This window comes from Peromyscus eremicus, chromosome 14 (genome assembly GCF_949786415.1).
Source record: "Peromyscus eremicus chromosome 14, PerEre_H2_v1, whole genome shotgun sequence".
Taxonomy (NCBI): domain Eukaryota; kingdom Metazoa; phylum Chordata; class Mammalia; order Rodentia; family Cricetidae; genus Peromyscus; species Peromyscus eremicus.
This window is the reverse complement of record NC_081430.1, coordinates 51,059,197-51,086,035: the sequence shown is the minus strand read 5'-3', so window position 1 is coordinate 51,086,035 and position 26,839 is coordinate 51,059,197. Positions and strand designations below refer to the sequence as shown.

The window sequence follows — 26,839 nt, the reverse complement described above, 5'->3', positions numbered from 1 at the left end:
GATAGAAGCGAAAGCTGCGTTGGCTTTAAGCCACACCTCACTTTGACTTACCTCGTTACTAACTAGAGTGATTTACTCTACCAGTTTATAGATGAGTTACGTCAAAATGACATGATGTTTAATTTTTCTTTTTCTTCTGTTTTTCCTTTTTTCTTTTTCTTTTCTTTTTCAAAGAAGGATGAAACATTATTCACAAAGCTACTCCTCCAGGGTATGATATCAGTGTTTCTTGAACATCTCTTCAGCATGAATAATTTCTAAACTTAATAATTCAGTGTGTATATATATTGTTTGTTTGTTAGTTTGGAAATATAATCCTGGTACTTGGGAGGCTGAGGCAGGAAGCACTGAGGAGTTAGAGGCTAGCCTAGACTACATGATGAGACTCGGTCTTAAAAAAACAATCTAAAAATGTCATATTTGTAATGGCAGACAGACATTCCAAAGTCACTTTCAGAGACGTCTACATTCAGCCTTCTTTCTTGTTAACGCAAATTTGTTTTTGTTATTTGTTCACCAAACGGAGATGTGGTAATCACTGTTTTCACGGTTGCCTTAAGCGCGTGCACTGCATAATTGAAGCAGTCACTGTTCTTTCGCTGTCTCGTGACAAGCGCTTATTAGGGCTGACTCATGGACTTCATAGAAACCAGGACGCAATAGCTACAGTGTGAGGTGCCAGACCCCAAGAAGATCGGTTACACAGATACACCTGCTCAAGACCGGGGGCAGTGAGTGGACGTCGTCCAGTGCTATGGAGGGAACCCAGGGACCTCAGGCTCATTTCCTGCCTGTATTGTTTGAAACCTTTCAGTCTCTGGCTACCCATCATACCAAGCAGATGCTTGTCCTTGGTGACCCAGCTATAAGGACAAGTCACCAATAAGTTTTCCCCTGGTCACACACTACACAGGAGGGAATCTCTCCTGCTCACAGCTTCTCTCAAGGACTTTCCTTCTCTCTCTTTTCTGGCACTAGTCACAGCCTATCTTGGAGGTGTAAATGGGCCTGCCTACCATGCTGTGAAGGACACTGGAGACAGAGGGCTTGAGCCCCTCATCTGTAGTATCGAAAGAGTGATCCTTGTCATTAACTCTCCAGTGCTTGCCTTCAAGGCCTCTGCCTCAGTGGAGTCATGGGAACTGGTTCTCATCTTCCACCCCATGGACTCAGCATACCCTGCCAGTTGGCTGTGTTTGGTCTGGCCCATCCTCACAGACATGGAAGATTCTGGGGCTTGTCCACACTGATTGGACCATGCAGGAAAACTTCAGCCTGCAGCCCCACCCTTGGCTCCCTTAGTCCCATCTCTGCACTGTTGAGCAAACTGCCTGCCAACTGATGAATTACAAATTTCTTTTCGTGTGTGTGTGTGTGTGTGTGTGTGTGTGTGTGTGTGTGTGTGTGGTGTTGGATATCCTTGAGCTGAACTGAGCCAGATATGGGTGTTAGGAACCAAACTTGGACCTCTATCTGGAAGAGCAAACCACTGACCATCTCTTCAGCCCTGAGTTACAAGTTTCTTGATGACAAAAATTATTGTTTTATTCTATATTTTGATCATTCGCAAAACTAGGTCCACACTGGGACAAAAAAAAAAAGTCTCCTCTTTTGTCTTTTTTAGCCAGTGGAAGTGCCAAGTGCACTCTTAAAGCACCATCACCCTGACCTTGACAAGGCTTTGGCCTCAAGCACACGCTTCAGGCCTCCCTAGCCTTTCCCCAACACACACAACGTCACAAGAAGGTTTGCAGATGCAGCGCAGATCTACCTGGACAAGAAGCAGGAGGTTTGTGTCTGGCAAAGGAGACTTGAACTTCAGAGCCTGGAGAAGTTCCAGAACAACACTACGAGACAAGTAGAATTTATCCCGTTCCTAAATAAAACAAAATAGAAGGGGGTCAGTCATTTTCAAAGTTCAATTCACATGATCTGTGCCAAACAAGCTTCAAAAATTTACAGACCAGAAACTCAAAATGGTGTTTAAAGTACAACGAGCTTCCTTTCAGAGATAAAATTAAAACTAAAAAAAGACAGTCCTGTATGCAGAATGAGCTCGCTGCTACAGCGAGCACACATCACAGAATGGATGAGGAGCAAGAGAATGTCTCTTAAATATCAAAACCACGGGATTTGTTTCTGAGTCACAGGGAGCAGAGTCCAAGAGCTGCACAATCAAACAAGACTAAAGGATACAGAGAGAAGCAGGCACAGCTGTCCGAAAAGCTCCGTGGTCCCTCCAAGACGCTCCTTTTTTGACATGGATGATTTCAAATGTACAGAAAATCAGAGAGAATGGGACGCTTCATGTACCCACCATCCCTTTCAATGTGTTCTTTAATTAGCCCTTGATATATTTAACTCATTGTTTTGAGTCTACAATTTACTAATATTTTGTTGTATGGCTGTGCCACAATTCACCAACGTCAATTGTACATTAGATGGACCTTCTTTACTATCAAACACAACACACATGTAGGAGAGTGCATAGTGTGTTAAGTGTACAGTTAAGTGAATTAAAATGGGCTTAGCTCTCAAGTAATGAGCACTCAGGACAGGGCAGCACACAGCAAACACCTGAGGAGCTCTGGAGAGCTCTGTATTCATTTTCACCCACTGTATCTGTTTGTATAGCTGGTTACTGTCGAATGTGTGATGAAAGCTTTCTCTTCAAAGTTACATGTAGAGATAATGTGCTTCCTGAACTGTTCTCTTCCCTCATAGAGCCTTCTGCTTGTTTTTCTCTGGTGTGTGTGGCCCACACTGGCTGACCACAGCTACCTTAGTACATAGAAAGTCTTGTGGATTTAACCTCAGAGCCAACACTGTGCTGGGTCCAACAAAAACAAGTTTACTCCAGGTGTTCTTAGTCTGTGGCCTATAGACAGAGGTATACACCTGGAGGATGTGGAATCCAGGTCTCCAGTCTGGTGCTAGTCTCTACCCTCATTAGCTTCTAAAACCACAGCTCAGTCTCTCAGTCACATTATCCACACACTGATCAACATTCCCAGGGGGAAACTGGCCTTCAGGGCCAAGTTCACCACCCTGCAACCTGCAGGGCCAGGCTCACCACCCTGTGAAAATCAGCTAGGCTCACCACCCTGTGGTGACACCATGCTCCTCTGGCCTCTGGCCTCATGACGTCTGTATATTTGCTAACATATTGATGCTTCTAAGAAGCTTTAAAGAAAATAGCTTGTTCATTTTTTAAAAATTCAATTACTAAAAATCTGTGTGTGTTTGCGTGTGCATGTGCGTGAGTGCGTGCGTGCGTGCGTGCGTGCGTGTGTGTGTGTGTGTGTGTGTGTGTGTGTGGCAACTTACAGGACCTGGTGGTCTCCTTCCACCATGTGGGTCCTGTCAAATTCAAGTTGTCAGGCTTTGTGACAGGTGCCTCTGTCTTGTTACAATGCCATTTCCCTGGCCCTAAAACAACCCTTTCAGAATATTACACGGAAGTCTAGCTTCAGTTGACTCTGCTCACAACTTCTTAAGCTGCACATCTAGGGTCATGGAACTCCATGTAAGGCTGGCAAGGGGGTGGGGGCAGGGCATTGGCAACAGTAGAAGGTTTCTTGACCAAATCCTAAGGTTAAACGAGTGATGAGGCCCAGGGCTCTGCAGCCCTCACCTGTGTTGCATCATGTGACCTGGCTGCAGGCTCTGTTCCGAACACACCACACACACACTCTGCCCTGTGAATGCAGGACTGCACTGCCTACAACAGCTCGGCTCAGGCTGTGGCGTGCAAGCAATTGTGGTCTTCTGTTGTACATACAAAGGCTCTGCTTTTACAGAAATACACGGTTCAGCTGTGGAGAAGACTTTTAAGATTGTCCCACCGTGATTCCTGAGCATGTGCGCACCAAGTGAGTGTACCTCTGAATCACAGAGTTAGAATGTTTGGTTTTAAAATAGCTTTTTCAGCTGCTGAACTACGTTTCATTTTTTTAAAATTGCTGCATAAATTTTAGCTTGGGATTAGGAATAAATTTCCAACAATTTGAGATGGTCTTGAACATGCTTCTGCGATTTTTGTGCTACATATTTATGCAAAGCATGGTTTTCAGCCTTATAGGAATAAAATAAAAACATCAAACAATTCTGAAAAACATTAAAGATAATATCCTACAGTATCAAATATTCTGGCAATATTTGATTCTTTATATAAAAATAAACAAGCAGGTCCAATTCATTAATAAGAATTTTTTAAATAAAAATTTAAAAAAAAATTAATGTGTTTGTGCAGGTATCTGTGTGTGGGTATGCACCCATGAGTGCAGGTGCCTGCAGTGGCCAGATGAGGGCGTTGAATCCCCTGGAACTGGATTCATAAGCAGCTATAAACCACCCAACACGGGTGTGGAACTAACTTGAATTCTCTGCAGGGGCAAGTATGCATTCTTACAAATGAGCCATCTTTCCATTCTGAAGCTTTCTTTTACCTTTAATAAATGGTAAAAAAAAAAAAAGTGTATGTACACCAAATAATTATTCTAAAATAAATGTATCCATGACTTATTAGTAGGAAATGTTTGGTTGTATACCAATTTTACAGTCCTGTAGATCCTAGCTGGCTCGCAAGGCTTTCCTTTTAACATACTGACTTGTATTGTTCATCAGGAATTTTTCATGTATGATGGACACTGGTCTGTCATCTCCTTCCCCTGCTGCCCTTGTCCGGCCGGGGTCAGGAGTCTGCTGCCCTCTTAGAATGTTTGGGCAGTGCTCCCTGTTTCTGCCCTCTTAGTACAGGTCACTGTGTTTCTAAACACTGAGTGGACATCGTCACCAGGGTTGCAATGGTGTTCATTCAAGAGAGGCTTTGAATTTCCGACTCTGTTTTTTCACCATTTAAATGTAATCAACATTTTCTTTTTCTCTTCTCCCCTGGTTGTTATGCATTATGTTTCTAGAAAACTACCCCGATTGTGTAAGAATTCAAGGTACTGGCTCGAAGTTGGCCGTTTTAATCCACTTTATCTGTGCCGTTTATCACTTTCTTGGTCACTGAGGTCAATGGGTTAGCCACGGGCCCTGTGCTGTGTCACTCCTCTGTGAATGTGTGTGATGTCATCTTTGTTACCTCCTTCCCTAAACACCTGCTCTCTCTTGTCATGTAAGTTGCCCTGTTTAGTTCATTTAGTGTTTCTTTCTTCCTAGTAAAGAACTTAGGACAGGGGGCGGGGACGTGCTCAGCTGGTAAACCGCTTGCTGTGTGAGCATGAGGACCTGAGTTCACATCTCTAATGTGAATTAAAAAAAGAAAAAAGAAAGAAAAGGCAAGCATGCCGGTGTGTGCTTGTCATCCCAGGTCGGTGATCTCTGGCTCACCGGCCAGATCTGTGATCTTCAGCTTCACTGATCGTCCTTGTCTTAAACAAACAGAGTGGTGAGCCAGGGGAAGACACCCACATCAACTTCTGGCCTCCATATATTCACATGTATCTGTACACACACACAAGTATGTAAGGCATTAAATGTGCATCTCCACATGCTGTGGCTATAATGCTCTATTTTGAAGGTAGTATTTTCATAATTGGTACTAAATAGTCTTCTAAATTTTCTTAAACATCCTTTTGATTTTAGATTTATTGAAAAGTATATTTTAGCTGCCAAATATAACAAGGCTCAGGTACTACTACCATCACCTTGTGAGAACCGGGAAAAGTACATACGCCCACACGCATTAACACAGGATTGCAAAGTCTGAGTTTTCAGAGCCTTGCCAGTCACTAGTCTTGGGTTGTGTGCATCCACTCACACAACCCCCCATGCCAGACATGACTCTCTCTACACAGGGGTGCACTCATGCAGATAACGTGGTGGGCTGTGGATCTGACAAGGAGACAGGATCCATGTACCTGAGAATAGGGAGTGGTCAAGAAAAGAATCTCATAGATTTCTCTAAGTAGCTGGGAGAGGATATACCTACCCTTGCACCAGTGGTGTGTATGCGTGAGGGGGTCGTGTTTGTGTGTGTGTGTGTGTGTGTGTGTGTGTGTGTGTGGTGGGTGGGTGTTTGTGTGTGTGTATTTGTGTGGTGTGTGTATGTGGGTGTGTGGGTGTAGTGTGTATATGTGGTTTGTGTGTGTGTGTGTGTGTGTGTGTGTGGACATGTGTATGCACATTCACTCTTCCCTGTTCACAGGGCTCTGAAGGCTGATAAAGCCAAATTTGCATGAATAGCAAGCACCTCTTCCAACTTATCTAGGGGTAAAGCAGGAAGCCCCAAATATCTATTCTTATCTCAATACTCAATAAAATGTGTGACTGTGAATTTATCAATCTCATTTTACAATTATATTAATGTTTGAGGCTATGTTCTTACTCTACAGAGCTGAAGAATTATCTCATTTTTCTGATAGACTTTCCTCTTTCAGTATACAATGATGTTATAATAATTCTAACATGAAAATTCTAACTTAAAGTCATCTTACTGTCGTTTTTCCCCATTAATATTGTCTACATATCAGCTATTAGTTTTCAGACTTTCTTGTGTCTTTAGACATATTTTATGCGTGTCTTTTACAGATGACATGTAATTGTTTTTGAAATCCAGTCCAACCATTCCTAGTGAGCATAGTACACGTCCATTTTGATTACTGCCGTGTTTGGGGTTCATTTCAAGTTCCTTAACTGAGCTGGCTGCAGCTTCTTCTGTGTCTTTTGTCACAATTAAGTTTTCATTCCTATTTTAGTCTGTACTTGTTTGGAACTTACATGTTGTATTTCTAGCCTTTGGAGTTTACACTTAAAATGCTGACATGTATTCTTAAGAGTTTAAGTTACTAGTAATCCCTGTCCTTGTGAACAGGACCTGTGAGAGAGTGCTTTAACTCCAGCCCCCAACTGTTCACACACACACACACACACACACACAGACAATACAGACACACACTCACACACACACACTCACACACAGACATACAGACACACACTCACACACACACACTCACACACAGACATACAGACACACACTCAAAAACAGACACACACACAGACATACAGACAGACACACATACACAAAGACACACACACACGGACACGCACACCCTGTATACATATTATTGTTAGGTGGTATTTTATTATCCTTTTGTTTTTCTTAATTAATACTATTACTATTGTTTCTTTATATTGTCAATGATCACTTGGATTTATACATTTTACTAATTTCTTTGGTAAATTTCCTTCATATATTTAAAAACTTCTTTGTTGGCTCAATTTCCTTCTTATTGTAATACATCTTGAAATATTACTTCAACAAGAGTATATTCACATTTTCAGGGGTTGGGGAGATGGCTCAGCAGTTAAGAGCAAGTATTGCTCTTGCAGAGGACCTGGGATTCGGTTCCCAGGACCCACATTGACCAGTTCATATCTGTAACTCCAATTCTGTAGGATCCAATGCTGTCCTCTGGCCTCCTCTGGTACTAGGCATACACAGGATGCACATACAGACATGCTGGCACTCACACATACACAGAAAGTAAAAATTAATGAATCTTCAAGGGAATTAATATTTTCTTTTCTTCCTCATGAATACCTCCTTAGCCTCCATTCTTAAAAGATGTCTCAGCTGTAGAGAATTCTAGGGAATAATTTTTTCCCTCATGTCATCTTAGAGACCTTTCCCACTGGGATCCATTTCCCTCTGGGGTTGCATTGTGCTGCTGTGAGGTTTGCTATTAAGTCTGTTTTCAGAGTGCTTTTCTCTCAGTTACTCTTAAAACATTTTTTTTTCTTGCTTGTTCCAAATCACAGCTGGTCATATAAACTAATGTGCCTGTAGGTGAGCAGATGCAGGTGTATGGGTGCAGGTGAGTGGGTGCAGGTGCATGGGTGCAGGTGACCAGGTGCAGCGGAGCAGGTGAAGGTGAGTGGTTGCAGATAAACAAGCAAAGGTGAATGGGTGCAGGTGAGCAGGTTCAGGTGAGCAGGTGGTGAGCGGGAGCAGGTGAGCATGTGCAGGTGAGCAGGTGGTGAGCAGGTGCAGGTGAGCAGATGAAAGTGAGTGGGTACAGGAGAGCAGATGAAGGTGAGTGGGTGCAGGTGAGCAGGTGCAGGTGAGCAGGTGCAGGTGAACAGGTGAAGGTGAGTAGGTGCAGGTGAGCAGGTGCAGGGGAGCTGGTGCAGGTGAGCAGGTGCAGGTAAGTGAGTGCAGGTGAGTGGGTGCAGGTGAGCAGGTGCAGGTGAACAGGTGCAGGTGAACAAGCAAAGGTGAGTGGATGCAGGTGAGTGGGTGCAGGTGAGCTAGTGCAGGTAAACGGGTGTAGGTGAGTGGGTGCAGGTGAGCAGGTGCAGGTGAACAGGTGTAGGTGAGTGGGTTCAGGGGAGCAGGTGCAGGGGAGCTGGTGCAGGTGAACAGATGCAGGTGAGTGGGTGCAGGGGAGCAGGTGCAGGTGAGCTGGTGCAGGTGAACAGATGCAGGTGAGTGGGTGCAGGTACGCTAGTGCAGGGGAGCAGGTGCAGGTTAGTGGGTACAGGTGAGTGGGTGCAGGTGAACAGGTGTAGGTGAGTGGGTGCAGGTGAGCTAGTGCAGGGGAGCAGGTACAGGTGAGCAGGTACAGGTGAGTGGCAAGGCTGAATCTATAATACTTTTGGACACATTTTAACCCAAGTCATAGAACTGATGATTTTCATTAATTATGGAAATGATAAAAGCCTAGTCTCTTTTTCTACAGATTTACTTAATGTGTGTTAGATCTTTTTATCTTTCATCTTTTTATCTCTTTGTCTGATTTTTATTTAGATCTGTTTTTCTGCTTTCCCATGTCTCCAATTCTCCCTTTAAGCTATGTCTAATTTGCTAGTTAATTTGTGAATTGAGGTTTGTTTGTTTTTGTTTCGATGTTAGTGGCTATTTTTCACTTTTTATCAAGCTTAAATTAACCTGATTTTTTTCTAAAATGACTAAATCTCTTTCTAGCATTTTTTTAATTCTTTGTGTGCATATAGTATAAACTCTGATAGCCCTTGTCTCACAGTCTCCATATTCTTCACAGAAATAATATCACTATTTATTGACTCTACCAATTCAGCCCACGGTAGGTTGTTTTTACTTGGGGAGCATGGAGTTTAGATTACTTATGCTCATCAGTGTTTTAGCCTCAGGAATCACACTGGGGCTGGGCTGCAGGCTTATCTCTGTAGACATGCCTGAGGTTTGTTTCTGAGCTTCCTTCTGCAGAGATGCCGAAGCTGAACCCCTGTTGCAGTGCAGCATTGGTGTCATGTGACTTCAGCTTGCATGTACTGTTGTTCTCAATATAATCACACTCATTCTATTGTACCAAAAAAGACCTGGGAGCCAGATGCTGGGGTGAAAGCCTGCTAGCTCAGAGAGGCAAAGCTGACTTTCCTCCTCTGCCATCATCCCCAAAGTCTCCTCTCTCTCCTACTGTCTCAAACAAGTCTCCTCCAACTCAGTGTCCCTCCCTTTTATTTCCTGTGCATCTCTCTATCCGTCCTCCTGACTCCCTCCTTACTCTCTATGTTTTTTTTTTCTTGTTCACTTCCTGTCAACTGGTTGCTTCCTCTGCCTCTTGACCTATGGTTGACTTCACTTAATCCTGTTTACAATATTCAAGCAGAAGCTATTGTATTAAAGGTGTGTGCTAGGGTTGAGCCATACCACAACTAGAAACAGGTTCCTCCAATAAATAACACAATCTTGGGGTTCCCAGTGTGATCAAATATACTGCGACAAGGTACTGTAAATTCAAACCATCAATCTTTTCAATGATCAGCCTATGTTTACTAATTCTCAAGGGACATCATATTCTTCCTCCGTTCAGAGGCTAAAACACATAGCATTGCTTGTCACTGCTACATTACAAATGTATTCCTCCGGAACTACCCTTTTACCCAGGGTATAGCTTTTCAATGGTTCTGACTTCCTGAGGGAGATGACTTGGCTCCAGCTCCTGGCATGGAACTGTGGTAAAATCATCATCCCCTTTTCTTGTGTGGACTTCGGCACTCAACCCACCCCATTGCTAAGACAGTGACCCCCTACACAGAGCTGCTTACGTGCTTACATTTGGTTCTCAATTCCCTCTTCTTTTGCCCTCTGTCATTCTTATAATATTAATCATACACTAAAAGTAAGCATCATAAAAATATTTTAAAAGTAAGTGTTATTATATTTCACCCAGAATCCTAGTCTTTTCAGTGGGGATGGTTCTGGATTTTCTAGACTGCCCAACTTCCAAGATGCGATGCCGCCAGGACTTTATACATTCTCCTGTCTTTTCACTGGATTACATAAGGAGACGCTGTTAGATACCACTAATTTCAAATAAAAATAAAGCAATTTTCTGTATTTGGTGCTATGTTGTAAAGATACACTCTTTTAAGCATAAAAGAAAAAGAAGGTTAAGCTACTTTTCAAAGGGAATGTGCAAGGGAAAAAACTTGAGAGGCAGAAAATGTGTGCTCCAGGCAGGCCAGTAAGCGACTCAGAACATGCAAGGCCGGAGAGGAAATTATCCTGGAACACTTAACATGGCAGAGTGGATACACGTTGGTAAGAAAGATGACCGCAGAGCGTTTTATAAATAGAACGAAAGCTTTGTTGTGAAATGAGAGTTTGTGGGGGGAAATAAAGGGCTCATAGAAGGAGGGGACACAAATAAAGAGCATTCTGAATGTTCCAGGGGGGACTCACAGAAACAGAGGCCCCATTGAAAACAAGCTTAGGACACTGGGCCTTGGAACGGAGCATTTGCAGTGTCCCCAGGATGGGAAGGAGCCACTTTCCCTGATGCCTGCATTTCCACGAGGCCAGCGCCTGCTGGCTCTGAGAAGGTAGCCATACCCACTGGATAGAACGTCCTTTCCCATTTTCTCAGGCTTGGGGAGAGAGGTGCTAAAGCCAACCCAGAGGACGGAGCCACGACTAAGATTCTCCTCTCAGAGGCCAAGAACCCATAGCTGGGGACAAACACGGGAGCATTAAGGAGCACTCTAGAGGCTTGTACAAGTAGCGAGCTATTTTTTCTCCTTTGGCTATAAAAAAAGAACACACAGTGGTGGTCTGCCCACTTGTGATGCTATAATAAACTTGAAAAGGTCTTTATGAGGTCACCTAGACCATTAACTCGCTCAAAGTGCCTCTCGTTTTCTAAACCGTGTGACCTCAGTCTCCAAAGCTGCACATTTCAGAACCACTAAAGTATGCATGTGTAAAGCATCCAACAGGCCTCAGTATAACCAACCACTCATTTTAACAGTAAAGCAGCTATGCTGATGTGGACTTGATGCTGCTGTCTCTGGGTTCCTGGGAACACACAGGGAGGTTTACCTTAGTGAACGCTCGGTAACACAAGCCACACAGCTCCACCAGGTAGGCCAGCGTGAAGACGGCATTCTGAATGACAAAGCTGAGGAGCTTGGAAAATGGTTCCAACAAACTCTGCAATGAGATTGGAGCCAAATAAATTGCTTAGTCCTTCATTTGAAAAAAAAAAAAAACAAAAAAACAAAAAAACCACTGGTCTTATTACACTTTAACCGCTAAGAGTTGTTTGTTAGAAATCTGACGCAAGGTGCTGTTAATGGCCACTCTGTTGGTCTAAGAAATCCACACATAATTCAAAGAGAATGATTCAGTCACTTTATTGCTCAGAAAAATCGAACCCCTTTTCCCGTGTGGCATCATTTACAACCCCCCCGCAAGCACACTCCTGTCTTCCTGCTAGGCTAAGCAATCCCGCCTCTGTGAGGCTGTGTTGAGGTCCCCCAATCTGTTCCTCTGAACCCTCAGGTGTCAGGTCCTCAGATTCGTATCCACCAGCTACACTCTGAGAAGTGCCCTATGTGTGTAGCAGCAAGTGCCTTGAGCCCAGACATAGTTCCTGCTGCCCAGCCTCCTGCACATATTTATTAGAGGGATGTTGTCCGTTTCCCCTTCCAAACCCCACTGGGGCTGTTTGAGTCTCATAGGCTCTCATAAGTCACCCAGAAATGTGTTGTCAGCACCCACTGAGTGTCAGGCAGAGCTTGGCACTTCTGTACTGTTCATCCTATTCAAACTTCTCCTGGAGCCCCAGGAGCCAGGAAAGAATACAAGCTCCTGCCTGTGATGCTACTGTTCTTAGTGGGAGTCTTGGATCTTGATTACAGATACAACAATTCATTCTCTTATTGATAATATAAGAAAGTAAAGTGTGATATAATCCTCCAGAGCCATCCATCTTGATAGCCACACTGCAAGTGCCACCTCAGTAAACATGTCTGCATGACATTTTCAGTTTAATGTTCTTCCTTAGCTCAAACTTCCAGAAGAGGACTGACCCAATGAGAGGATATGAACATTTCAAAAATACCTACTTTTGGTGTGTGAGTGTGTGAGTGTGTGAGTGTGTGTTTGTGCCATGGTGCATATGCGGAGATCGGAGGACAATGTCGGGTATCTGTCCTCACCTTCCACCTTGTCTTAGGCAGTGTCTCTCTAGCTGTTTGCCACTGTGCAGCATCCAGTCTTTATGTGGGTTCTAGGGATGGAGACTCGGGTGCTCACACTTACATGCCAAGTGCTTTTACCCTCCAAGCATCTCTGAAGCTCCAGGAATAAACTCACTTTTAAAGATTTATTTTATTTTTACTCACGTGTGTGTGTGTGTGTGTGTGTGTGTGTGTGTGTCTGTGTGTGTGTCTGTGTCTGTGTCTGTGTCTGTGTCTGTGTCTGTGTGTAGGTGTCTGAGGAAGCCAGAAAGGCATCATAGCCCCTGGAGCTGGAGGTACAAGGGTGTGAGCTGCCTGGAACCAAACTTGGGGTCTACAAGAGCAGCAAGTACTCTTAATTATGGAGCTTTCTCTTCAGACCAGATAAGAAACTTTTTGAGGGGCTGGAGAGATGGCTCAGCGATTAAGAGAACCGACTCCTCCTCCAGAGGTTCTGAGTTCAATTTCCAGCACACACATGGTGGCTCACAACCACGGGTAATGAGATCTGGTGTGGTCTTCTGGCCTGCAGGGACACATGCAGGCATAATATTGTATACATAATAAATAAATCTTTTTTTAAAAAAAGAAACTTTTTGAGATTCCTTTTGTATTTACATGAAAATCAGTTCATTACCTGTTCTTTGCCCCCTGAGAATGGATGTGTTATTGGACTCCTCTATAGAAACCTATACTGTTCTTTTTATATAGAAAACCTTAAGGAAACATTGAGATGGTGCCTGTAGATAGAAAGCTATATTCGGGCCTATTTGGAAACACTTTCATCTAAATAGCAACTGATGGGCAATAGGACACAGCAGAAAAACCTGGGAATTTGTTCTCTAATGACCTATATTCAAGTTTCAGGCCATTGACAAACTAGCTACGACCTTGACCAGACATGTTGCTTCTGAGTCTATGTCTTTATCTGTACAGGTGCAGACTAGTTCATCTCTCTTTGCAAATTGATGGCATGAACTGTGACTCTGTGAAAGTGTAAACAGTTATAAGAAATGTGCATTGTTGGCAGATGAGCTGGTAGTTATGCATCACCATAATACAAGCTCTTGTGCTGCTGCACAGAAGACAGCCAAGATATGTGAGCAGGGAATGAGACACAGTCATGAACATCCCACACAACTCATGGTCTTACTGGGGAACCTGCAGGACACTGTAGGTGTTAATACTGAATGCTTGATCAAGAAAGTGCTTCCTACAGATAATATAAGCATTTAGGAGTTTTAAATGGGGCTTTGAAGGATGAAGTATGGGTTCACCACACTGACAAGGGTTTAAAGTATGTCAGGCAAAGGAAAGAGCTTGAGCAAAAGTGAGGATCTCAAACTAAGTAGGATTCTATGTGTAAGGCACGAGGCGCAATACGGGATCATTCAACAGACGGTGTCTACTGTCCTCATGAAGATAGTGACGCTGACCTGAAGATGCATGACAGGCTTGGAGGGGCGGGACAAGCAGCAGAGATTAAACTGGAAAGGTGGGCTGGTGAGAAGGGATGAAATTGTATGCTACATCAAGGAATTTAGATGTTATTCTGAAAGAAACCAGAAGTCATCAAAGACTTTTACCCAAGGAACCAACACAACCCTACTCAGAAGGCTCAGCTAGTTGGTAATCTGGATGGAGTGGTAGGCTTGCCCCAGACCCAGGATGAATGGTTACAAATGGTAGCATTGCATTATGTTAGATGCTGACCCAGCACGATGCTAAAGGGAGCCATTCTGTAAGCAGCAGTCATGTCTTCAGTATTGCTGTCTTCCTGTCTTTCAGTTAGAAGGTAATCAAATAACCAACCAGGCAGCTTTTCTGAAACACTTTTTTAAATACATACCCTCGTGGCATTGGTAGAAGGGATCTTCAAGAGGCAAATCATAATTCTCAAACTGGAATCTAACGAACACTGTGGACAGATAGGAAAAGATAAAAGTCAGCTTCCTTCTCGATGTTTCTTTTGTTTCAAATATTTCCCGCATATATTTTGCAAAAAGCTGTGGGACCAGGGAGACGGCTCCGTAGTAAAGGGCTTGTCACACAGGCATAAAGTCCCAAACTTGCTCACAGAACCCATGTGAAAGAGCTGGGTGTGGGGACCATGAAAGCAGGGGCATCCCTGAGGCTCACCGGTCAGCCAGCCTGGCCAACTCAGTGAGCTCTAGAGCAGGAAGAGAGCCTGTCCCCAAAACATGGTGGACTGTGCCTGAGGAGTGATACCCAATGCTGACCTCTATATGCCTACATACCCATAGTGATTCACACACACACACACACACACACACACACACACACACCCCCATACACACACAAGTCTTACTGTAATCACCTCTCTGTTTCCTATGTCTATTAAAAACAATTGTTTTCAGATTTAAAATCTTTGATGAAACAATTATGCAATGTTAAAATAATTATTAAATAAATTAAATAAACACAGCTCTGAAACTATTTCTCAAAGATATAGTTCCAGAATTAAATGATATAGAAAGTTGGAAAAAGAACTAGATGGATGGATGGATGGATGGATGGATGGATGGATGGATGGATGGACAGATGGACAGGCAGATGGGTAGATGGACAAGTGGCTAGAAAGATGGACAGATAGACACGTAGGTTAAGAAGGCAGATGTTAAATGTATACCAGTCTAAAGAAGTATACTAAGTTAGGAAAAGCTATCTTAGAGGAAAACCTAACAGAAATCATTGGTCCAAAGAAGAACCAATTTCATCGACCTTCCTCTGGGATTTGTTCTTATTTTAATTTTTCACAAGGCTAAGGATTAAACCTGGTCCTTGTGCATAGCAAGAAGGTGTGGTACCACTGAGCTAGGCCTCCCCAGTTCCTAGGTGGGAATTCACCTTCCCTTTGTCATGAAAAGACATGGCCCAGAACCTGGGGGAAAGCAGCAAGATTTCTCTCTAACATCTATCTGAAGAGAAAAAAAACACACTTTGCAAGATTCTAGATCAAAATAGTCTTTGAAAATCCCTGAGTTTTCAGGGGTTGGGAGGAAATCGGCAGCACAGACATCGAGCTGTCGTTTACTATTGCGAGCGCGTCATCGCAGCCACGGACCAGCGGACCAGCCTCCACAACTGGACAATGACCCCCTTCAACACAGTCCACGGACCAGCCTCTACAACTGGACAATGACCCCCTTCAACACAGTCCACGGACCAGCCTCCACAACTGGACAATGACCCCCTTCAACACAGTCCACGGACCAGCCTCCACAACTGGACGATGACCCCCTTCAACACAGTATAAAGTAAGCCGAAGGGTCTCCTCACAGATCCCTGGACCTGCGGCTTGTCTGCCACCTGGTCTCACTCCCACCAGTCACAGCCCTCTGGCATTAGCAGGGACAGTGGTGCACACTGAAGTCTGAGATCTCCTTCAGTGACGCATCTCCAAGACAAACAGCAAGATTTTCAGTGGGGAATATTTCCTAAGAGATTAAGGACGAAGCAGGTTCAGTTTTTGGATCTGACTGAGGAGGGAACTTCCTTACACAAATCCTGACAGTATTTTCTAAGATTCTTACAGAAGAACCTCGGCCTGTTTAATATGCCAACGCCCTTCAGAAGTGACATTTACTTACTTTAAACCAGGAGCTGAAAACCAGCTGCTGATCAGGCCAAACCCTGGTGACTTAAAAACCAGGAAATGTCATCTTAGGGGGGAAAGAGGCAGGGGGACCCATATGCTGAGGCTCGTTCCCATATAACTACCATCAGCAGGAGTGGAAGGACCTCGGTAGGGGCTGTGCATTAACACTGTCAAGGGCCTCGGTTCTCCTCATTATCCTACCTTGCATGGCTCTACTCATTAACCTTTTGGGCAGGTTCCCTGCGGGCACAGTTGATTGTCAGGAATTAGCTTACCAGTTGTTGACAGCAGCAGCGCTCCCTGCTGGTCAGTGTCCGAGTTCAGCCATTTCACTATTATATTGGAACCCATGCTACTGAATGTTTGTGGCTCTTCAGCAAAGGATGGTCTAAAGGGGTGTGTATTTGGGGTGTGTGTGTGTGTGTGTGTGTGTATTCTTCCCAGGTGACTTGTGTTGATCCAAACACTAAAAGCTGTCCTGTAGAATATCGTCTTGGTCTTTCCTGAACATTACTAGAACATTATCCAAAACCACTTGTCACTTAAAATAATTCTCTAAAACTAACACTTTACCTATGTCTGGTAAATTAACTAAAATTTAATCATTTTAAACAAAATTATTAATTCCCTTGCCTATTTGATATCCACTCGAGAAAAAAAAAAAACTTCTACATTAAGACAATCTAAGGTTCAGTGGTAGAATGTTACCTAGCATGCACAGGATGCAGAGTTCTAGCCCCCTCACTAAAAATGAAAATAAAAACAAATTTAGAAAGAAAGACAGACAGAAAAGAACAAACCATAGTCTACCGGCACCCTTTTACTCAACTAAAAACCATGTGGTCACTGGGTAGCTTCATTATCAGTGGGTAAAATGTCCACCCCCGCTGCTGACAACCTGTAATATTGCAGACTGACTTACTTCACTCTGGCTGACAGATTTCCCAGCTCTTTGGGATCTGTTGGATCACCTGACCATGCGTCATGTGTTGGTCTCTGTAAGCAGATGGACAGAGAGCAACGGAGGCTAAAAACTTGGGCTGCGCTCACCTTCAGAGGTAAAACACAAGGCAGCTTGGCAAAAAATGTCTGAAACTGGTTGCTGATTGTGGTCCAGAGGCTACTAGGAGAATCCATGGGCAGAGCCTCCATGAACGTGGCAATGTTTTCCAAACAGCGTATCATCGCGCCCCCTGCTGGTAAATTCTTTTTGTTATTTAGACCCTAAAAACACAAAAGCATAGGCAATCAACTGCTGAAAGCAGCACACGAGTTCATTAAGCTATCCAGTGAAGGTTTGTTTAGAAATCACATATTCACACTATAAACACGCTGGGCAGCCTGCTATACAGGCTGATCATCCCAACAGGCAGGAAGAACACAGAAGAAAACCCAGCTACATTTAGAAAAACCTCCGGGCAAAATTTGTGACCTTTAAGTCCGTGAGGTAAAATTGGGTCATGAAATAAGAACTATGTAAGGATATAACTGGGGTGGTTAGATGCTTAGAAGACAGTGAATGATGCCCGCTGGAAAGAATCTTCCAGAATAAAGACTGGGGCTATCAATAACAGCAGCAGCTGCTTTCTTCCCAGCAACAGCAAGCCTACCTCCAAGAGCTGACCAAGGGCAGCAATTGAGCTCAGCTCATTGAAGTCCATGAGTGATGTGGCTAAGGTCCGTAAAAAAGTCCCATCTGTAAAGCAAACAGTCAGAGTCAGTGGCGTTTTCGGGGACTGGCCAGGCATGCAGTGTCTGGGTCCTCAGGGGAGTGAGTTACCTTTGATGGCACTCTGGAACAGCTGGGGGAAGATGCCGTTGGGGGCCAATTGATGGAAGATGCAGCGGAGGAACTGCTTGGCCACACCTGCCGCGTTGCCTGGAACCATCATGCTGCATTCAAACACAGAGGAGAGAGACACAAGCTGTGGGCCAATGAGCATGGTTGTGGAGTGACTTGGAGTTCAGGCTTTGAACACCACAATTTTATGCTATATCTCACCATTTCCCTCAGTGAGATGAAATTACCCATCGTCAAACCTAGTACTTAATAACAATTTTTTTAGACAGATCCATGAAGTTGCAAAGTGAAAGCAGAATTATTCCAGGTCTCCCAAAGTACAGCTGAGTATTCCAAAGCCAGTGACTTGCGAAGGTCACGTGTCCAGAAGTGGGCAAGCATTATCAGCAAGGTCATACTAAGGAAGTATAATTGACCAAGAGAGAGAGTTGCCCTGAGGGAAACACAGTGTGGGCTTCTTCACTTCTTTTGGGAGACCTGGGATGTGTTCTTGGAGCATCTGAGCTAGTACTTGTGGTAAAGACTGGCTTAGGCAAGGCTTCCCTTCACCTACCATACACTCCCAAGTGGTAAAAGGGAGCCAGGAGTTTTCTGTGGTTCTGCCTTATAGACAAAGGCACCAGAGAGGATAGTTCCTGAGGTAGTGGGATGGGAGAGTAGGTTACCAGAAGGAAGAAATCAAAGATCACAACTGGATGAAGAGCAAGAAGTTCTCCTAATCTATCAGCTATGACTTCATGATGCCAAGTTCAAAGATTTATACCAAAAATGGCCTTCTGGGGAAACAAAAACCCAAACTTGCAACTAACTTGAGAAAACAGAACAAAGGAACCTTTCATTGTTTCATGAGGCTCCCCATAGCCCTAAAACTGACATCAGAGAAAGTGTTATCTAAGTAAATAAATAAAAACAAAGAGGGAACAGAGAAAGAAAATGCAGACCAGTATTCCTCTGGGTACTGAACTCAAATGTAGATTACAAGGATAATATATCATGACCCAGTAGGGCTTATCCATAGAATATCAGAAAAATTTCACAATCAATGTAGTGGCTGGGAAGAAGGCAAGGAAGAAAACCAGAGTTCAGATCCTCCACATGGGCACAGTGCTGCCTATAACTCCAGCCTCAGAAGATGGAGATGGGGGAATTCCCCAAGTGAGCAAGCTTTCTCTCCAGACTAGTTGTATTAGCAAGCTCTGGGGCTTGATGGAGAGACCCTGCCTCAAAGCATAAAGTGAAAACATGACCACGGAAGATTCCTGATATCATCTTTGGGTCTCCACATGCCAATGCACACACAGCTGCACACATGTATACCCCACACATGTACACACATACTATATACATAAAAAAGATACAATACATTAAAATAAAGAAAAAACACACGATTTTAAAAAACTGACATATTGGAAATAGAAGGAAACATCCTCAATTTTTAAAAAATGTGTCTGAAAAAACCATGGCTAACATATAACCAGAATGAGATGTTGAAGGCAGGAAACAGCAAGAATGGCCACTCCCACATCTCTTCTACAATTCATAACAGTAGCAAAATTACAGTAGTTATAAAGTAGCAACGAAATAACTCTATGGTTGAGGGTCACCACAACATGAGGGACTGTATTACAGGGTCGCAGCATAGGAAGGTTGAGAACCGCTGAGTTAGACTGAGGATTGGCATAAAGACTAAAGGAACCAAGTGGGAAGTCCACACAGCTACCATCTGTGGTATTTGGAGTTTATCGCAATGGGCCAATGAGGAGAGGAGTCTTTAAAACAAGAGGTGCTAACATAGCTGGGCATTTGACGGGAATAAAAAGAATGTCCCTACTGCAACCCAGCACTGTATGTAAAATTTCATTTTGATAGATCACACTAAGTGCTAAATTTAAATGTTGAAGTCATGACGTGCCCGGGAGAAAACAGCAGAGAACATGCATGAGTTGGAAGTAGACACGTTTTCTTAGCTAAACAATAAAAATCCATAACCACACACACTTTGAAGCTTGGATAAATTAGACTTCATCAAACTTAAAAACTTGTCAGCAAATTATAGAAAATGAATGAGTAAGCTCAGCATGAGTAAAGATATTCTTAAAACGTATTTATACAAAGAAGTCCTACAACAACAGAATTAAAAGAAAACAGCATGATTAAAAAGATGGAAAAGATCATTTAAATAGACACTTCAGGAAGGAATATATAAAATAGTCGATGGACACTTGAAACAATGTCAAAAGGAAGATGCAGATTCAAACTACAAAGAGATAGCCACCACAAATCCACCCCGTCTCTACAGTTAAGAATACCAACAATGTCAAAATCTGGCAAGGATGTGGGACAGCCCGAAGTCTCACTGATGGTAGGAATATAAAATAATACAGCATCTTACATAAGAGAAGTAGCATAACCCTCATTTAATGTTTACTTATGTGTCTATGTGTGAGTATGAGCACCAGTGTTCAGATGCCCTCAGAGGTCAGAAGTCAACTGGCATTACAGGCAGTTGTGAGGTGACTGACATGGGAGCTGAGAAACAAAGGCAGGTCCTCTGGAAGAGCAGCAAGTGCCCTAACTGATGAGCCGTTTCTCCAGCCCATAGCACAACCATTTTTATACAATGTATATGTATCTACGTAAGAGAAATTCTGATCTCTTATCTTAAAAAATCAAACATGCATGTATCATGTGACCCAACAATTCCATTTCCAAGGGAAATAAAGTATTTACAAAGAACTTTGTATAAGAATGTTCACAACAGCAAAGGAATCACACCAAACTGGAAATAATCCAGATACCCTGATCCGTGGTCAGCTTTGACAAAGGAACAGACTAAGAGACAAGCAAGCAGTGGCATGAACAACCCTCAAAGCATGGTTACCTGCAGAAGCCAGACACAAAAGACCACAGGCCACACAATTCCACTCAAGCAAAGCTCTACAGCAGGCAAAAATTAACCTACGCTTGAAGAAAACAGTGTTTCCTTCCATGCATGGAGGGCAGCTGGAATGGTGCAAGATGGACCTTTCGGGAGTCATGGTTAAGTTCTGTGTCTTGACAGGGCCTCAGGTATGCAGGTAAAGCCACCTATCAACACTCAGTGGATAGGTATTTAGGGTTTGTGTATTTTATTATGTCAATTTCACAAAAGAAAAGCCACACTAAAGTACTATATGGTGTCTGTCAACAAGAATGCATTATACACTCAAACCCTGCTAAGGCAGAGGGTCTCCAGTGTTTAAGGCAAAGCACGCTGGCCCTCCCTTTTGTACCCTGCGCGTTCATTAAAAGCTAACCCCTTGCAGTGACCTCCATGGAGCTACCTGGCCTGGGTGCCTCCATATTTTCCATTTCATTTTCTGCCATGCTTTCCGTGTTCACTGAAGCCACATTGGTCTGTCTCCAAATTTACCACCCTCTTTCCCGACTGAAAGCCCTTATCCTCTGCCGTGCCCTCTGCCTGGGGTATTCTCTCCATAAACTGCTGTGTAGACCATTCTCCCCACCTAGATTTTGTTTAAATAGCACTTCTTCCAAGAGGCTGTCCTTGGCCATTATGTCTACAGTACTACTTCTGGGCCTCCTCTATTACCTGGAATTAATTAATTAATGTTCACAACACATTGCAGTAAGTGATATTCAATCACACTGTCAATTTCTTACTGGTTAATTGCTTATTTTCTGCTTCTTCGACTTGAATGTAAGTTCCATGGAAAACAGGATTTGACATTTAACCACTCTGGCCAGCGCTGGGCACTAACTCTGTAGATAGTCACTGAAGGGTCTCTAATAGTGCACGGCAGAGAGGAGACAGGAAGGTCCCCTGAACTCACTGGCTAGCCACGTTAGCCAGCTGGTGAGTGCCGGGTTCAAAAGATAAGGTTGAGGAAGACACTTGATATTGACCTCTGACCTCCACACTCACTGCACATACATGCACACCCACGAATGAATCAACACGTGAAGAATCAACATTATGTGAGTCTATTTTCTTCACAGCACGAAGCACAGTTACTATGCATTTTTATGACTATTCGTTCACGTTTGCCGCCTTGGTGAGAATGAAAGCCCACCAAGGCTGCCAATTGTTGCCTTTATGGGCTGAAGCAGGGCTGGGGTGCAGCTCTGCAGTAGAGCATTTTCCCAGAATGCTTGAGGCCCTCAGTTAGGTTCCCAAGATAACACACAACAAAAACTAAAAACAACAACAAACCACTTAACTAGTGCAAGTTGGGCTTAAAAGTACTTGTTGACTAAAATGAGTGAATGCGTAAATGCACAAATCCGATCAGAAACCAGTGACGCGACAGTGGACTAGCAGCTTCTTGGAGAGCACCTGTCCGTGGCCAGTGTCAGAGCCATGTGGACATGCACAGAGAGAAAGAGAAATGAAACCCACTTGAAGTTCTTACCTTTCTGCTTGATTAGAAAAGGTAGTGCTGGATGCGAGCCTAGGAAATAAAGTAAACAGTCACACAGTATCTTAGCTTTCCCCGGTGAAACACATTAGCCTTGAGCTAGGGCTGTGGTTCAGGTTTGGGTGGCGAGAATACAGCTACTGGCAATTCCTTTGATGGGCATCAGAGGGCGCACTCCGCGGTCATGTCCAGGGTTACACTCAAACCCACTCTCCCAGACCTGTCTTCTGTGTCAGTCACAGATTCCCAAGGAAAGGCATACACGTAAGAGTTTACTGTCGCCCGCCCAACCTGAAAAAATGGCAGTTGTAGCGCAGCTGGACAGACACCAGAACCTGTCATCTGGTGACCCCTGCATTAACTCAATTTCATTTCTCTGTCACCGACCTTTGAAACCTGACTCCAAGCGAACCACACATTGAAAATACAGCCCTCTACCCCAACAGAACAGACAGCAGAGGAATCCTCAGCTTGCTGTTGAGTTGGAGTGGTGAGAAGGGAAAACTGCCTTTTGGAGACGAAAACTATGAATTAAATATGCAAAACTGACCACATTTTGAAAACTATAGTGTGCCTCCTTGGCCATGGACATATGCTCTCTCATGACAGAGAATGAACCAAATGAGTGGATTCAAAAGCACATACTATAATCTGTAAGTTACTGAAGACACCAGGAGAATGCTATAAACTATTTTAGTAGAACAACTGAAGGGACCAAGAGCTTCAGAGAGGGATGGTGGCTCCAGCAACTGCCATAGCAATATCGTCCCCAGCTGCCTCGGCTGAAGGCCCTTATGCTAAAGATTTTACGATGGAGAAAGAAACGTTGGCAACCCAACTAAACCATAATCAAGGGTGTGGGAAACATGAACTTAAAGGATTCACCTGAAAACCAGAGGGCTGAAGCTTGAAGGGATCTAAGCTGACAGCTCTATACGAGATGGGAAACATTTGAGGGAGAGACGAACAAGCTGTCTGTGTTGAGCTTACGGACGCCCAGAACATCCAGAGGATGCTCTGTGTAGTGGTCCCGGCAGTGTGCTAAAGCCACATGATCTCATCTTGTGTTCTTCACAGTGAAACTGGGACATGTAAAGAAAGCTGCCTAGATGATTCCAGAATCTGCTTTCTTGGCAGCTTGATGGTCAAGATTAGGCTATCAATAGTCACGCCAATTTGCACTAAATGTTTTTCAGTCTCTTGCTAGTCTACCCAAAGGAGCTAGATAGTCAAGTGTACGAGTGTAGGTATTTAAGTGTCTACCTATGAAAGTATGTGAATGTGTGTGCTACTGTTTTTCCATGTTTTTCTTCAAAACACATGTTTCCACCCTAACAGTTGGTAGTAATTGGGGCACAGATTATATATACTTTAATATTAAACCTCACAATCTCCTCTCTGTGTCCTCTGTGGCTTAGACCAGCTGTGCCAAGATGGCAACAGAGCAGAACCACAACTCTACCTTCTCTAAAACTACAGAGTGGTAACAGTAGGAACTGTGGTCATGCCTTAATCAAAACTGTCAACTCTACGGGGTAGAGATAGAGGACACAGCATTTATTCTATAAGTACCAAGACTGAGTTCAAATCAACGGCTTGGATGAAGCCATCTTTTCCTTATCTCTTCTAGTTCCCATATTCATCACTTACTTCTTATAATGGCTTTTGAATTTTGGTTACACTGAACTTTATGCAGTCTCTAACTATGTAACTCTAAAAATACTCCAAAATCAACAGGGAGAGGTGGCTGGGGAGATGGCTCAGCGGGTAAGAGCACTTGTGCAAGCGTGAGGACCTGAGTTCAAATCCCTGGCACTCAGGTAAAAAAGTTAGGAATGCTTCTATATGCCTGGAACCCAACACTAGGAAGTGGAGACACTTGGGATTTGGGAGCTTGTTGCCAGTCAGCCTAGCATAATCAGCAAGCTGCTAGTTCAAGGAGAGACCCTGTCTCAAGGGAATAAGGAGGAGAGTGATAAGCAAGACATCCGAAGTCCTCTGGCTTCTGCATATGCAAATAGGTGTGCCCACACACTCACACATACCATATACACACATACTACACCATACTACACTCACACACACCACATACATACCATACACACATACCACACCATACTATATTCACATGTACCACACACATACCACACACACACACCACACCATATTACACTCACACACACCACACACATACCATATACACCTACATCACACCATCCTACATTCACATGTACCACTCCATACTATGCTCACATGTACCACACACATACTATACACATACACAACACACCATCCTACACTCACATGCACCCCTCCATACTACGCTCACACACCACACACATATTATACACACACATACCACATCATACCACACTCACACACACCACACACATACCTTACATACATATGCTATACCACACCACACTCACACGCACCACACATACATCATACATATACATACCACACCATATTATACACATGAATTGGGGTGGGGAGCAAATAACAGGATTATATATTTTTGTGATCAAGTTTTTAATGTTTTCCTGTTTAACTTGACATCAGAATTACTACTATTGTGTAAGTGCGTGAGTGTACATGTTGTACATGTGTATGTGCCATACATGTAGACAGTGTGCACAGAGGCCAGAGGAGGTTATCAGTGTCCTGTATTCTTCTCTGCCTTCTTTCCTGGAGATAGGGTCCCTCGCTAAACCTGGAGCTCAGCTAGCCAGGAAATTCCAGTGTTCCTCATACCTCAGCCCCCTGCAGCACTGGGGTTACAGGCACTCACCCACAAATGCCTGGCTTATTATGTGGGTGCTGGGAGTTTGAACTCAGGCACACTGAGTTCATCAAACACCCGCTGAGCCATCTCCACAGGCCCTGTTCTTACTCTTTTTTAAGTCAAGTTTAGCGGCATTGAGGCTCCTTCTCAGGTGTGTGCTGGCACACGCCCATAAGCCCGGCGCTTTGGAGGCAGGAGGATTGTTGGTTGAGGCAGCCTAGGACACAGAAGTTTTACTTAAACACAGATAAACGTGCACGTGAGCCGTCACTTGTTCTTCATCATACAGCTTGGCAATGTTTGGTGGCTCTGACGGCCAGCTGGGCCGCCGTTTCCGTGACAGTTTGGGGTTCCTGGAGGAAGCCCTGTTAGAGGCCAGCCTAGGCTACGTAGTGAAACCCTATATCAAAACCAAAATAAAAGATAAAAAAGAAAAAACCAAGCCCACAAACCAAAAAGATTGTCTTTCGCTCCCTGAAATCCCAAGTATCTGCAGGTTCTCTCTCCTCCAAACAATGGGAAGCATTTCCACTCTCAGCTTCTCGAGGTGTTTGCCTAAGCCCTGTCTTGTATGGTCACCCAACGATTTCACACAAAACTGTTCCTTTCAACAACCAAGCCATAGCCAAGCATGGTGGCACATACCTATAATCCCAGTAACTAAGGAGGCTGAGGCTGGAGGATCACAAGGTCAAAGCCACTGGAGCTACAACATAGCAAGTTCAAGGTCAACCTGGGCTGCACAGCAAGACCCTGTCTAAAAAACCAAAAGGAAACAAACAAAAAGCTCCACAGATTACCTGAACATAGGATCTAGGTCTTTTTTTTATAATATTTTTAATCTTTAATTTTATTTTATGTACATGAATGTCTGTTCACTGTGTGTATGCAGCACCCTCAGAGGCCAGGCATCAGATCCCCTGGACCTAGAGTTAACAGACAGTTGTGAGCTTCCGTGTGGGTGCTGGGAATTGAACCTGGTCCTCTGGGAGAGCAGCCATCCTTCCAGCCCCAAGAGTGAAGTCTTTTTTTTTAACTTTTTTTTTTTTTTTTTTTTTTTTTTTGGTTTTTCGAGACAGGGTTTCTCTGTGTAGCTTTGCGCCTTTCCTGGGACTCACTTGGTAGCTCAGGCTGGCCTTGAACTCACAGAGATCCGCCTGCCTCTGCCTCCCGAGTGCTGGGATTAAAGGCGTGCGCCACCACCGCCCGGCTAGGAGTGAAGTCTTAATGCTAATGGTCCAAGGCACCTAGCACTGTGCTGGCAGAGATCAGAAACTTTGCAAGTTCACCCTGAGTCTAACTCAGTCTCTGTGAGCTGCATAGTTATTACTGAACTGGAATTTAGTCATGGGCACAAAATACATTCCTCTTCTAATGTCTATACATAAAGGGAATTGCCTTCATATTAACCCTCAGACAGAAGGTCCTGTTCCCACAACATGTGCACACTTCCTTTATCTGAGTCAGAACTGTGAAGATGTAGTGTGACACACAATGATGCCCTGAACTGAACAGTTAAGTGAGGCTCCCTTGAGATCACAAAAGAAGTGTCAGATGACCACAAAACAGGAGAAGAGAGAGAACAGTATTATCGTTATAATGGTTAATCCAAAGCCTACTTTGGACGGACCATCCGAACACTGTCACACATATTAGCTCACGCAGCACTAGGGAGCGACAGTCAGACTCTGACCTTGACTCATGACCTGGTACAGCTGAGAAATGAAATCAAAAGATGCTTCTGTCCATTAAAAAAAAAAAAAAAA

At 43.8% G+C, this 26,839-nt stretch overlaps 1 protein-coding gene across 2 annotated transcripts in view; it reads right to left on the bottom strand.

Annotated features, from left to right (window-relative positions):
* Positions 1-26,839, bottom strand: part of Unc79 (unc-79 homolog, NALCN channel complex subunit) — a 192,915-nt gene that overhangs the window by 24,975 nt on the left and 141,101 nt on the right. For both annotated transcript variants that reach the window (XM_059279488.1, XM_059279489.1), the window contains 7 exons: positions 22,283-22,321; positions 17,850-17,962; positions 17,680-17,765; positions 17,120-17,293; positions 14,300-14,368; positions 11,309-11,419; positions 1,772-1,876 (listed from right to left, as the gene is read on the bottom strand). In XM_059279488.1, coding sequence (XP_059135471.1) covers positions 1,772-1,876; positions 11,309-11,419; positions 14,300-14,368; positions 17,120-17,293; positions 17,680-17,765; positions 17,850-17,962; positions 22,283-22,321 — 697 coding nt within the window. The remainder of the gene's footprint in view (positions 1-1,771; positions 1,877-11,308; positions 11,420-14,299; positions 14,369-17,119; positions 17,294-17,679; positions 17,766-17,849; positions 17,963-22,282; positions 22,322-26,839) is intronic.